This window comes from Xiphophorus couchianus, chromosome 8 (genome assembly GCF_001444195.1).
Source record: "Xiphophorus couchianus chromosome 8, X_couchianus-1.0, whole genome shotgun sequence".
Lineage (NCBI taxonomy): Eukaryota > Metazoa > Chordata > Actinopteri > Cyprinodontiformes > Poeciliidae > Xiphophorus > Xiphophorus couchianus.
Genome location: NC_040235.1, coordinates 21,285,124 through 21,299,802, shown reverse-complemented (window position 1 = coordinate 21,299,802; position 14,679 = coordinate 21,285,124). Strand labels below are relative to the sequence as shown.

Genomic DNA, 14,679 nt, shown 5'->3' with positions numbered 1-14,679 from the left:
TGTTTCTTGAAACTAGCTAACTAACCAAGCTAGCTAACATTACTGTCTGTAATCTATTATGTTGTGTGTATCATGCATATGGGCGTGTGTATGCGTGTGCATTTATTTATCCATCCGTCCATCCATCCATCCATCCATCGTTTTACCAGGGGGTGTTAGCAGCCTAAGTAGGGAGGCCCACAGTTTCTCTTCCCAGCCACTTGTTCCAGCTCCTCCGGGGGAAAACCAAGGCGTTCCTAGGCTAGCTGAGAAACATAATCCCTCCAGCGTGTCCTGGGTCTTCCTCTGGGCCTCCTCCTGGTGGGACGTGCCCAGAACACCTCACCAGAGAGGCGACCAGGAGACATCCTAATCAGATGCCCGAACCACCTCATCTGGCTCTTCTCAACATGAAGGAGCAGCGGCTCTACTTTGAGTCCCTCCCAGATGACTGAGCTTCACTTTCTAAGGGACAGTGCAGAAACCCTAAAAAACTAACACTAATTTCAGCCGCTTGTATCCATAACCTCGTTCTTTCGGACATGACCAAAAGCTCATGATCATAGATGAGGGTAGGAACTTCGACCGGTAAATCAAGAGCTTCGCTTTTTGGCTCAGCTCTCTCTTCACCTCGACAGACTGGTACATCGCCCGCTTCGCTGCGGACGCTGCACTGATCCGTCTGTCGATCTCCCGCTCCACTTTGGGTAGGATATCCTCCCCGACCCGGAGAAGGCACTCTATTCTTTTTCAGCTCATTTATTTATGCATTTATTTATATAGCTATGAATTTTTATTTTATTTATTGAGATAATAAAAGAAAGAACCTTGAACACATTGATCAACAGGATTTGCATGCCATTAAACACATTCTCTCTTTTAGTTTTCTCATCCAGGGTGTCAGACACACACAGAGACACACACACAAATAATACATGCGCAATAAAGTATAGGCAGTAGTGTTAGCTGGCTTGGTTAGATAAGTAGTGTTAGCTAACTTCAAAGAAGGCTAATAGGTTGATTTGTGACAATAACGCTGTCACATACACTGAGGATCGACACACACACACCCGCACGCCCACACACACAGATTTGTGAGGTAAAAATAAAGATAATAATTAGATGTAAAAGTACTTGCTGTGTAAAATATTATTATTCAGGGGTGAGACTTAGGACTCAGTGTGTATGGTTCACAAAAAAATGTGTTCCTGACAGTCACAGCTGGTAAGAAACAGATTCCATTAAATTCCATAGGAAATGAATATGGGTCATTTTGGACCCACTTATGGAAAAATGGGGTAGTAATATAAAACATGCTATTTCTTAAAATGCGTGCAAGGTAAATTAAAAATTTTAATTGCATGATATCAGTAACATGTTTGTTGAGAAATACCTGGAATATGAAGTGATAAAAACTTTTCATTACAAAGATATTGCAAAAAGATGACCTCACAGGGTCCAAAAGGACCCACTTATGCATCAGAGGGTTAAAATAAACATAATTTATATGTAAGCACTATTTTTTAACTTGTATCTATGCACTTCTAAGGACTACATTACTATCGATGGAATATTTAGATTTAAAATGCAGTTCATGCAAGCAAGAGACACATACACTTCTCAAAATCTTAAAACTGAATAAAATACTTCTCATTTCTATAACTGCATTCAAAACGTCAAGTGCAATTCTCAATAATTATTGGAAAAAATGTTTGTGGGAATCACGCCAATTAACCCTTCTTATTGTGAAGATGTATCTATGGTGATGAGCTCCGGGACTTTGAGGTTGAAAAGCCTCCTCATCAACATCCTAATCTATAGATTCATCCATAGATTCTCTCTCAGATTCAAGTTAAGGCATTTCAAAATGTTACTTCTAGTTTAAAAAAAACATGTTAAACTAAATATTACTTTGTCCTTAAACCTGCACTCGGAAATGATTTATTTTTGCCTTATGACAGACCAAAAATGCCAGTAAAACAGATGAGGCCCCATGTTTATCTTGTCACCACATAGAGAGATAAGTATAAAAATGGAAATAAAAAGATATCTATATACACCGGGTGGAGAGCTAAAGCCAAGAGTGGCATCTTGGTGTCACCAGGCCTCCATTCATCTACAGTCCATCAGGTTCTTTAGGTGGCATGCTATTGAAAAGCCTTTTCTGTCCTACCACAACAAATGTAAACATGGGATTCACTCTGCCATACATAAATCGCAAATCTACCAGGAATATTCCACCTGCACGTGAGCTTTCAAAGATCACATCAAGGCTGAAGAACAAAAGGAGTTAAGGCACATGAATGAACAGATGTCTGACATCTCTTTCTACTCCTGTAAAACAAAAAACCCCTGATATATAAAGCTGCAATTTCTAAGCAGTTTCTGGCATGTTACTGTAGCACTCAACAATCACTTCTGCTCTGGGAAAAGCTTTTCTGTGTCTTATTTGGAACTCTTGTTATAGAAAATGACAAAAGCTGGGAAAAAAATAAAGGGGATGAAGCCCATTGCAGTTTACTTCACTTTTTGCTCCAGCCGCCTCAGGCTGCATCTATTTTTTGCTGTTGTTTTGTTTTATCTTTTTAAAGGGAATTTAATTTTCAGCTCATGTCTTCTACAGCTGGCCTATTATACAGCTGAGTAATTATATTAGCAGCGTTTTCTAAGATTAAAACAATCCATATGGCCACATGTGTCGTCGTTTTGCCCTGTGAGATCTTGCAGTGAGCTTTCCAGTGAAAACATTACTGTGATGTGAAAAAAGGGATTAGATTATTCTCAGAAAAAGGGAATTATCATGTGGTATTTATTTCACCAGTAGAGTTTAGATCTTGCAAATACAGCAGAAGGACAGTGTGGGAGTGTTATATTGGTCCCCTTCCGTCAGTTAATCTGAATTATTTGCCAGAAGGTATCATTTAGGACACGTCTTACTAAGATGAATTATGTGTTTCCTGTAACAGCTCACTTGCTAGTCTTGGCACATTGGTGTGAATAAACAGCTGCTTTTTCATCTATTGGAAAATTTGCAAAGGAAATAAACTTTATTCCTCACAGTCCAAGTTAAAGGTATCTTTTCTATTTACTTCTGGAGCAGATTCTTGTTTGCCCTCAAGTTGTAGATAATTATATTTAGTTAATAATGGACTCTCATTTAGCTCTCATCCCTGACACAGCAGTAAAGTACTTGGAGACAGGACAGTAAGCTGTGTTTCATACAGCGTGACAAAGTTTAAACTCCGACTTTTGGGTTTCATTTGAACATTTGAGAGTAAAGTAATTATACAACTTCACAAATTTTATATATCTATATATACATAAAACGTGAATCAGGTGTCTGAGTTTGACTTTGTTGTAGATTTGCTCTCGCCCTCATGCCAAATTACATATACAAGCAGGAATAATATACACTCAACCCACGCTAATTTTTGTCCTTAGACAAGTTGCGCCTAAAAAAATCCAGATTTATTCCTGGATTTTTTATTCTACTTTTCTTGACAGAATTAGTAGATTGGATTTAGCTTGTTTCTGACACAAAAACGTTTTAAACACAGTCCTTCCATTATAAATAGCTTAATGTCTAGAGATTATTCCAAAAGCTTAATGTTAACCTGTTTAACTCATTCAAAGCCACTTTTGATGTGCATTGGGAATCATTGTTCTGTTTACACACCCAGCTGTGTCCACGTTACAATAATCCAGCTATGGATTTGAGTACCGGTAAATTGAAGAATTTGGAGGTATCCCTCCCCATCTACTGTCCCATCCACAAACTGAATAATAGAGAAAACAATATAGAAACCTACAGTGGACCAGTGCTACTGGAAGTGAAACAGCTCCTCACCATTGTGTTGGTACAATGTTCTCAGCATTTACATTCTGGGGAAATCAGGAGAACCTGGACACTGATTGTCTTAAAACCGCTTGAGAAAAATGCCAGCGCAGTCAGCTGGAAGAGAAGGTCATTGAGGAAAGGTTATATGTCTGAGCAACTGAAAAGCAAGTCCTGCTGTCCTACACACAGGATTCACCACAGCCTGAAAAAGTGAAAATCTACACTAATAATTAAGGATGACCTTCCAGAAGCGGCACAAAAAAAACACCCTCTGCTCGTCCTCTTTACATAGCTTTAAGTTATTATACTTTCTTTATTTTTATTCTGTGCTGTGCATGGACTTGTGTTCCCATATCTGGAATCAGTTAGAAAAACAGCTTGAAGAATTAATGGAAGTTCCTGATCCAAAGCAGAAGTCTTACATGTGGGCTGAGGAAGGTCAATGGATCTTAGCATGCAGCCTTGCTGTTGATGTCGATCATTTTTGAAGCACTGACTTATAAATACCGCAGCTTCTAATTTGTGCATTGTAGATCTTCATTATGCATAAGGAACAAGAAACTGACATGACAAGGAAATACTTGGCTCACTTTAAAATGAAGCTAAACAAAACAGACAAATTCACCTGCTGAGATGAAACTGTAATCTGCAATTTTTCTTTTTATCGTCAAGCCGAAGACATGACAGGCTCTGCAGGTTCCATCTTCAGCTCTCATCTCTGTGTTTTCTGGTTTTGCTTTGATTCTGTATTTAATGACCATAAGTGTTGCTAACAACATCAGTGCGTGACTCATTATCAGAGGGGGCATGTGTGCAAATCTAAAAGCTGCATTTGAACCGGTTCACACATCACACTGGATGTAGGTCCAATCTCTTTTTTTGATACTTGTTGGACTTTTTCCACATATTGGACGATAAAGGGTATTTCTATTCCATTTTATTTTATTTGGCTGCAGTAGTTTGTTGCATTTTTTGGGAAGGTACAACAAAAAAATCCACTCTGCCTTTCAAAAATATTCATATCCTTTGATTTTCTTTGTAAATGTTAAATTACAACCACAAAGCTTAATGTATCTCATTAGGAATGTACTTGATTGACCACTACAAAGTAGTGCACTCTTGTAAACTGGAAATTTAATTATGTTTCGTTTTAGACATATTTGTAGTCGTCTCCCCTCAGGCAATAGTTTGCAGAACCAGATTTGGCAGCAGTAGAATCTAAGTGTTAACTTTTTTTGCTTTACAAAACAGCTCACGTTCAGTCAGATTGGATGTAAAGCACAAACAGCAATTTTCAAGTCTCATGACTGATACTGAATTGAATTTTCTTCTACACTTTTACTTGACTATTGTAATACAGGGATAGGCTAGTTGCAGTCTGGGGTGTATTTTGCTAGAAGTTGAACCTCTGTCTCAGTCTGACCAGCTTCTCTGTCTCTGTTGAAGAAAATTGCCCATACCACGATGCTACCACCACCGTGTTTCATTTAAGGAGTGCATGCCACATATTTTGTATATAAACCCAAAAGACAAAGCTGCAATGACACCTCTAGCGTTATCGTCTCCCTCTTGATCAATTCCAAACTCTCCACACAAATCCACTACATACATTAAAATACATAATGCTTTTAAATGATCACAGAATTTAAATCAGTATCCAAGCAAAAAAAAAAAAAAAAGGTTCCTCGCCACTTCTTTTTCTCTTCAGATTTTCATTTCAGGCCTATCAAGGACAATTTAAAGCAAAATAGAATTTCACTCAACTGAAGATCTGTGTGAAGTCAGCAGCCACTTTGTCACTGCAGGCCTAGGGCTTTTTGTGCTGAAGAGTCAGGGGAAGGCAGCTGAAATTGGAGGCTGCACAGGGAGTGGCTGGGGGGCAGCGATAGGTATGATTTCTGTTTTTCCTTTTGAGCTATTTCCCTTCCAGTGTGGCTGGATTTATTGTTATTCATCTCCATCTTTGGATATTAAAGATTCGCCTGATGAAGTTCTGTCTTTTTTTACTATAAAGCAACCTTATTCCTAAAATAGTCTTGGGGCTGAAAGAGTAGGGCTGATGAGGAGCTGAATGGAAGACAAAGCGCTTAGCATCCTTCAATACTTTGACAATGCAGTCCATTGTGGGATACTTAGAATACGGTGAGGATTCATGCAGACACTGGCGGAGGTTTATTCTGCTGAGTAAATAATGAGGGCATGGTTTGTGTTTTCTGATTCCATCCTCTGTGTCTGGGCAGCCAAGCAACCCAAACTGCCCAGGCATATAAACACAACCAGATTAAAGGTGAACATCTCCTTCAGTAAACAAAAAGGCTAAAGGAAACAGCTTGAAACTAAGAGCAACAGCTTTTATATCATATCATAACATCAACACGCTCCTACTTTCAGTGTCAGAAAGGCACATCCGTCTCCCATAATGTAAAATATATTAAAATATAAAGCCGAGAAGGCATAATAGAGTAAACACACTTTGCGAGATAACTGTGTCTACCGAGTAGAGTCAACCTTAATCAGGTGTGTTTATACTCACTGATGGAGCTTTAGATGTAAAAGCATATCTGTTCTGTTTGTTGTAATGCCTAACTCTGATGGTCCTGAGCAGCAAAAGTCAGTGCACTTATGATACATACTACTAGAAATGTCCACAGTTCACTCCACAACTCAAACACAGACATCTGCAAACATTTCAGTTTTAGCACATGTAAGATTAGCTTAGGTGTTGTCTTTCAGGAATCAGAGATTGTTCTTGTCGCGGTGGAAATAAAACCATCTGAAGTCAGGAAAGCAAAATGGAAACATCATATAGTTCTAAGAACAGGTGAATTAAAGTGGTAGATACAATTTGCATGAAAATAATTTGCAGTACTTTGAAAATAATTAGTGGGCAGATAGCTTCATGAAGATAAAGAAACAGCAGACAGGTCAAGGAAAAAGTTGTGAAAAATACTAAAGTGGGGTTATGTTCTGAAACAATGTTAAATTTTGAACATCTCACACACACCACTGTTCAACTTAAATAAAATTCACCAAGACACGGCTCACTACCTAAGGTACTTGGCAAGGACAGCATTACACACACAATGGTAGTAGAACAATGCAGTGAAGATGCTGAAGGTGATGGCGAGATGGATTGAGTTAAACACAAGACAAAACAGGAATCTGATATGACCCTGAACATATCGCTGGGCTACAATGGAATCCTTTAGGTCAAATGTTGGCCACTCAAAGAACATTTAGAATCTGCACCAAGGATTTAAAACAATGCTGTTTGGAGACTAAATTCATCCGGTCTGTTTGAGTCACCACGCACAGAAGAATACACTAACATTTTAGGTTTATTATGTGCAAATTTGATAGAGACTTCCCCAAAGAATTTCAGCTGTAGCTGTGACAGAGTTGTCCTCCACCTCACAATTATATGCTAATTTATATTGATTTGTTATAAAACATCCCAGTTTTTCACAGTAGAATGCCGAAATGCTTTTAAAATGGGCTTTTTCTGGGAGATACCAAAAAAACCCAAAAACCCCCAAATAGAAGCAAAGTATAAGAAAAAAGAAAAATATAGTGAGGGATATTAATGAATCTGGTCCGTGAGCTCACAAAACTGAATATGGCTCAAAGAAGTTAGACAATAGTAATTTATGGCAGAATTTCTCAAACTATTAGGTAAAAAGGCAATCAACCTCAGTTAAGTAGGGATGTAATATAAAGTGTTACCCCTTAAATTTAGTAGAAATGCAAAGTTTGATTCACCTTTAATGAAGAGATTAATGAGTCTCTACAAAAAGCAAGACTTTTTTGTTCAAAAAGTGGTGAACAAGACACCTGATAAAAAATGTCCTTGCAACAGATGAAACACCAGTAAAAAAAAAAAAAAAAACGCATGATAGAAACGCAGCAAAATTGGAAGAAAAACAAAAACATACAACTCACAAAGAAATGTCTTTTCACTGTAATACATAGATGCAGCTTCCACCACAAACCAATTCTGCTTCTCTAGCAGGACACCTGGAAATCTAGGTTACCCTCCCTGGGATTAAATCAGACTAATTTAAACCCATATTACACATCGTGAAGCCAACAGCAGCCTTGGAAAAATGGCTGTTTAACAGCTTTTAAAGTGACAATAGAAATGCTGTGTCCCACTTCAGAGTGTCAGACAGGAGGATGCATTCAGTTTTTGTACTTATCTATGGAGCATGCCTATATCATATTCTTCTTTCTGTTTAGCTTCAGCAGTATTGCAAAAATTATTTTGAAAATGTTTTTGATGGAAAAAATGCATGTTAACATATGAGTTTTTGCATGAATTCAAAGATGACATACAAATAAACATAAAAGTAAAATAAAAAAATTGAAAAACAAAATTATTACATATTCACAGTCAATAACAGCAGACAAATGACAAGTTTGTGATGAAGTTATAGAGGAAAACTCAGAAACCATGTGATCAGTATGTACTTCCCTTCTTGCAGTTTCTGGTTTATATTCTTTTCTGGGATTTAGGAACAGATTTTTAGCTGAGTTTCAAACACACTATGTCTTTCAATTCCTCCAGCGTGTTCGAGTTGACAGTTTTCCACCGCTCATGTGGGAGGCAGAAAAAAAAAAAAAGCGTCACCCGTGGCTCTCTTCAGCATTCTTTGTGAGGGCAGGGGTCTCGACCAGAAAAGCAGAGTATGACACCGTCTGAGTAACAACCATGCTGTAATAAGAATTGATTTCCATTTAATGGACTAATAACAGTTTAATCCAGTGCTTCTTTGGCCTCCTCGCCTCTGCCTTGGTACTGCTGTGAAAACAGAAATGACTTTCACATTTGAGCAAAAAACTAGGCGATCTTTTCTGATCTCGGAGCAGGGGAAATTCTTCCTTTTCAATTAAACACTAAATGCATAAAGTAGTTGAGCGCTTTGACATAGTCAGCTGAAGGACAGGCGTCTTGTTGCTTTTCTTTTTTCTTTTGCCTTTTGGTTGTAATGTTTCTCCCATCACGAATGGTAATACGTATCTGTATATTAGTAATTCACTAGATCCAACGAGAATCAGAGTAAACAGGATAATAAGGTAATGAGAAATGCGCTGTCCTTCAGAAACAGGTGATGACAAAAGTGGCCAATCTTGGTCAGGAGGAAGTTAACAGCAATGAATGTCTGCCTAGGCTGCAGGCAAGCATAAATCCATTTTTCATTTTTGCCCAAAGGGTAATCGATGATGGGGGTGACGAGACAACAGCACAACCTGAATGAGCAAGGGTACTCTGAAAGGTTCAAAGTAGCCTGCTGGCTCATTTAAATTCAGTCCGCTAAACCCAGAGCCTTCCACATTCCTACCGAGTTTCTACAGTGTACCACAGGGACAACTAGCTGGCACTTTAAACATGTTTTTTTATTATGGACTGCATATTGTAATAGCCCTCAGGTCAGCACAGAGTCATAGATCTCCATTAATTCATATAAACTCTGCAAACGCTGTAAACTATACAAGCAGTCCTACATCCACCAAGGACGTGTTTTGCAGGTGCTGTAGGTAACACTTTGCAGAATGAGATTACAGTAAGAATCTGGAGTTTGCTTTATTTACATAGCAAGAACAAAACCATTTCTAAGAATCAGGTTGAAATTTCACCGAGGTCTACAGGTGTGACACAAATGTAGCGCTGTTTTTTTTTTTTTTTTTTTAAAGGTACACATATTATTTACATTGTTGAATTACTAAATGTGAAAACCTGTATTCGCTGATTGTTTTCTTAGAGTTTCATTCATAGAGGATTTTACTACCTCTAAAAACTTCTACACCAAACAGCGTTGTACTAATTCACAGAGAAGAACAAAAATTGGATTTTATTTCCGTACGGCTGATCCTACCCTGGTCCTGTGCAAAATAGGCTGATTAGGTCACAAGAAAATATTTCAATGCATGTGTGGTTATGTAATTTGTGACCTTTTAAAGCACCCATTTTGGTTGATTTGCTAATGAGGAGTGATTTAAGTACTTTAATTGGTCAACTACTTAAGCAGAAAAGCAGTCATTGTACTTTGCAGGCCCATCCACACGAAAAAAGAAAACTGAATGCCCTTTGTTATATAAAAGTGTGTTTAAATCAAACAGGAATATATTAGGGGTTTAGTATGCTGTTGAGCTTAGTTGTCTTTTCTGATTTTGCTTATTATTTTATTATCACCCATCAGTTAACATGTCAAAATTATTGCTTTTTGTTAATATCTTTGCTTAACAGTGAGATAATAAACAGGTTCTTAGAGTTCATTAATATCATATATATTTACCAATTTATCTCTAAAAATAAAATATCAATTTCAAACCCACCCGCATTTTATGACTTCCAATTTTTTTTCTTCTTCTGAAGTGACAACTGAATGATACATAAATTACAAAAAAAAAAAACATGACAGCCTGCCAAGCTGCCAATTGACACTTATTAAGATCCATGGATTTATGCTAAAATAATATTTTGCATGTATGAAGGAGGGCTTTAATCTACAGAGCTAATGGGAGAGAACCTCAGTGATGCTGTGGTACGTCCATGACCTTGACCATGACCAACTGTGTGTTCGTCCTGAAATAGGCTTTTTCAAGCTCTAATTATTCTGCCAGTGTGAACTTGAGCGAACTACAAAGATGAAGACGGAAGGAAGTTGGTGATAAAGTAGCTCATTACTGCTCCACTGAAGCATCAATGCTGATCTGTGGCTGCTTTTTAGATTGGCAGTTACGTGTAAAAAGATATGAAATTGTTTCTGAATGGCGCTGTGGATTACTGACACTTTACTTTTTTTTTTCCTGTGAATGCTCCTTGAATATTTATCTTGTATAGAAGGAAGCTTTCTATATCCCATGAGATAAATTGCTTTTCTGGAAGTTTGTTTAAAGTGAGTCATGACAGGAAGGCACTTCATCAGCTTCGCCATAGCAGCTTCACTGTTTCAGCTAGCCATGAATTACGCAGCAGTCACAGTATGTGTGGCATGTGGTGAGTGGGCAGTCCACAGATTCTGGGATCAGGACGGCAAGAGTTGGTGTTTGACTATCATCATGTGATTAACATCCAAGAGATTCTCATCTGAAATCATTAAGATTGTTTCAGTACTTGTTAACTACAGTGGACAGTTAACCAATGCATTAGTGAAGTGATAATTAGCAATGTTGTGATGAGATGCAGCTAGTTTGATTGGTCTCTGACACTGGAACTTCTGATGTTTGCTAATTGTGCACAATAACATTTTTGTTTTAAATATTAAAATAGAAACAATCCCGGTACACATTTTAAAATGCATCAGAAGATCTAACTACTCTCATTTTAAAATGAACATTACAACAAGAAATGCTACATTTCCTATCAATAAGTAATTGTTTCAATGATTTCTACATATACTTGGACTCACTGTAATACTGAAGAACAAAATCCCTCTTCACTTTCTGTTTTCTTGCAGACAAGTAAAGGCATCTCTAATTATTTATAACTTCATCCGCTTTGACAGACACTTCAGCAAGATCTAACAAGAGCAACCCCAAAGCAAGGTGCTGCAACCACCTTATTTATCACAATTTTCTGCATCACAAAAATGTTCATTTTACCAGGGACGTGCATTTCTGACAGCTGTTGTATCTGCATTGACCCCCCGTAATGACACAATCTAACTTCAGTACTTTGAGTGAATCCATAAACACATTAGGCTTCCAAAAAATTGTTTTAAATGTCCAGTAGAACATTAAAAATATTGTCATGTTGTATTTGTTTGTATGTATTGTTGCTTTTGTTGAGTATGTCAAATCAAAGGTACTTGTAGACTTTGGAAACAAAAGCTGGTGCAAGCCTAGTTAGCTATTTCTTTCATTTTCATCCCCATAACCATTTAAATTATGAAATTCTGATCTCTATAATTTCAACCCAGACTGCAATCTTGAGCTACATAAATTGTTTTAAAGACATTTCATGTCTTTAAAGCTTTTATTATTATATGTCTTATGCCCTTCTCAGATATCATGCATATATATGATGATGAGACTAAGTACAGTGCATGTCATTTGTAATATGGAAGTCTGATTCAATTCACATGTCCAGAAGATACAAAACAGTGCAACACAAAATAATGCAGCTAGTGCTGAACTGTCTTGAACTAAGGTCCAGTAGCTGCATTTATGAAACATCTACAAGTGCTGCATTACATAATGCCTATTCCCACCGAGTACAAACCTGCATCCGATTCAAAAAAGGACGATGATGGACACTAGTCCCGTCTTTGGAAAAATAAAATAAAATAAACCATTTATTGAGTGGTGAAGAGCTGAAGAATTTGGCTTTGGAAAAGCTCAATTTTACAGATGAAGGCATTCGTCTGTTGGCAGTTTCTCCTTGTCAAATTTCAGGACAAATGTAATGTGGTGCCAGTGAAATTATTAATCACTGAAATGTTTGTAACACTAAAAGAGGAAATCATTCTGAGGTGCATTTGGCATATGAAAAAAGAAAGAAAAAAAAAGCAAAACAAGAAGGCATAAATTTGTTGTTGTACAGACATCTTGTATTTAATATGTATTATGCTTATTAAAGCTGTTTCTAAAGTGGCTTTCCTTATTGATACAGTCTTAAAGGCACAATGAAATTATTGACGACAAGAATTTAAAATAAATATTCTCTATCAACTATTTGTTTTATGTTGGATATTATTCTGTCTTGTCTTACTAACTTACTTTCTTCTCTCTCTCTGAGGTAGAGTGCTGCGCTTCTGCTGCCTGTCACTATAACGTCGTAGCTAAAGGTGCAGTGCATCCAACCTAATCCGACCTTTTGTGATTTCACTTCACTTGAATTTGCAAGCCCCATTGCACATATGCGTTTTCTCACACAGTGCCAAAAAACACTAAATGATTCACTTACCTAGCCAGTGTTCTCCAGTGATTTTGCCAAATCCTTCACGGTATGACTCCCATCCCCTGAAGAAGTTAACCGAGCCGTCCTCCCTGCGCTGAATCACCTAAATGATCGAGACAGCAAGACGAGAGACAAAGAGGTCAGATGGCTTTTCATCTCACACAGAGCGCTTCATCATCCTTTATGATGAGTCATTCTCTGTCCCACTGATCGTCGCTAAGCTCAAGTAGAACTAAACTAAATGAACTCATAAATGCTTGCTCTTTCGCTAATGAATAATGCAAACGCTCTCGCCGCTAAAAAGGCAATTTGTTGGAAGCTAATAAAGGGAATCCATTAAATCTTGACTGACTTTGAAACAAATTGCCATAGAATCTGCATACTTTGTTGAGATCCCAGAACAGAGATTATATTCCTAAAACAATGATTCTGAACACGCAGGCACACACACAAATACTTTAGTAGGAGGCAAGAAAAGTTGCAATTATAGGCAAATAGGAGATTTTGCTTTACCCTGTGCACATGCATCAGCGTCTCCTATTAAAATATCAACCAAAACTGCTGACGTGACAAGCTGATGAAAGGAAATGAGAAACATGTTCCTCAAGAGGAAAATGTATGAATATAACTGGGGAGCTACGATTAGAGGGGTGTGCAAATGTTTTAAAAGCAAACGAAATTCCTTGAGACGGCGCGTCTTCACCATGAATAATCCCCTAACATTCCAAAAAGTACCAGATGGCACATACAGCCATTTTTTCTTTCAACATCTGCACCGACAAAGAAATCCAGCTGAGCGGCAGCAATTACCCACATTACCCCCTTATCCCACATAACAGCCTTTTTCTGAAATATGTTAATCATCATTTATCCACATCATCTTCATACGTGTAGCTTTTTTTTTTTTGCCAACATGAAGGGTACGTAAATTTTGTATTACTTATATCACATCAAAAATGATTGTCTTCTAACCTTTATTGTTACACTGTCATTACAAATCTTGGAATTGGAACAAATGGGCATATACAGGCGACATCCTAGCATCTTGCCTTACTTCAATTTGCTGGGCTTCTGAGGAAAACGCATCCTGTGTTTCTGGAAGTAGTGTGCATATCCATGTGCTTAGTAAAAAAAGTACTGTGACTGAAGAGACTGAATACCTGAATTCAACTATTTGGATGGGTGATCAAATACATTTGGTAATATAGTCTACATACACAATAACATCCACATACTACACCCCCTTTAGTGTGTGGATGAATTTTATTTGAAAACTGCACCTTGATCACATGTAGCCATGAACACATTTCTGATATAATGTTAGCTGTATATTTGAATTTGTAAACTTCACATTAATTGTTTGTTTTTCTGGAGCAGGAACCAACCAATTAACCAACCATTTTTCAGAATAATTTATACATTTTCAATGGGATTAAAATCAGAGCAACTCCAGGTATATATTTATCCAAATGTATCCATGCCAGAAATCGTTTTATGGGTATTTGGGATTATTTGCCTGTTTTTCTAACACAGCTGTACTGTTCAATGGTGTAGCTGTTGGATTGGCAGTAACTTCAAAAAGTTTTGAGGAAGTGCATCCACCTTGTTCACAGCACACAGTAGCAAAACAGAATTGTTTTGTGCTTTCTAATCATTCTTCTTGGGGTTGTGACAAAATAATTTAGTCCTCCCCTCTTCCTGAGTCTGTATTTATAATTTTATTAAGTGCTGCTGGAAAAGGTTTTGCAATAAATCTACTCATGTACACCCCATCTTGTTTTTGTGATTCTATCTTGTAGGAGGCCACCGAGAGAAGAGAATAGCTCATATGTATAATTAAAAGCCTGAAATTAATATTACATTCGTGCTTATGATACGTTTGTCTAAATCTCTGATAGAAACTGCAAGCAGGCTCTGGCTTAATCTTGTCCAACAGAACAAAAAGAAAGTAAGAGGAGGCGAA

At 37.5% G+C, this 14,679-nt stretch overlaps 1 protein-coding gene across 3 annotated transcripts in view; it reads right to left on the bottom strand.

The window, feature by feature from the left end:
* fibcd1b (fibrinogen C domain containing 1b) overlaps positions 1-14,679 on the bottom strand; it is a 156,305-nt gene that overhangs the window by 37,420 nt on the left and 104,206 nt on the right. For all 3 annotated transcript variants that reach the window (XM_028024789.1, XM_028024787.1, XM_028024788.1), the window contains one exon: positions 12,723-12,819. In XM_028024789.1, coding sequence (XP_027880590.1) covers positions 12,723-12,819 — 97 coding nt within the window. The remainder of the gene's footprint in view (positions 1-12,722; positions 12,820-14,679) is intronic.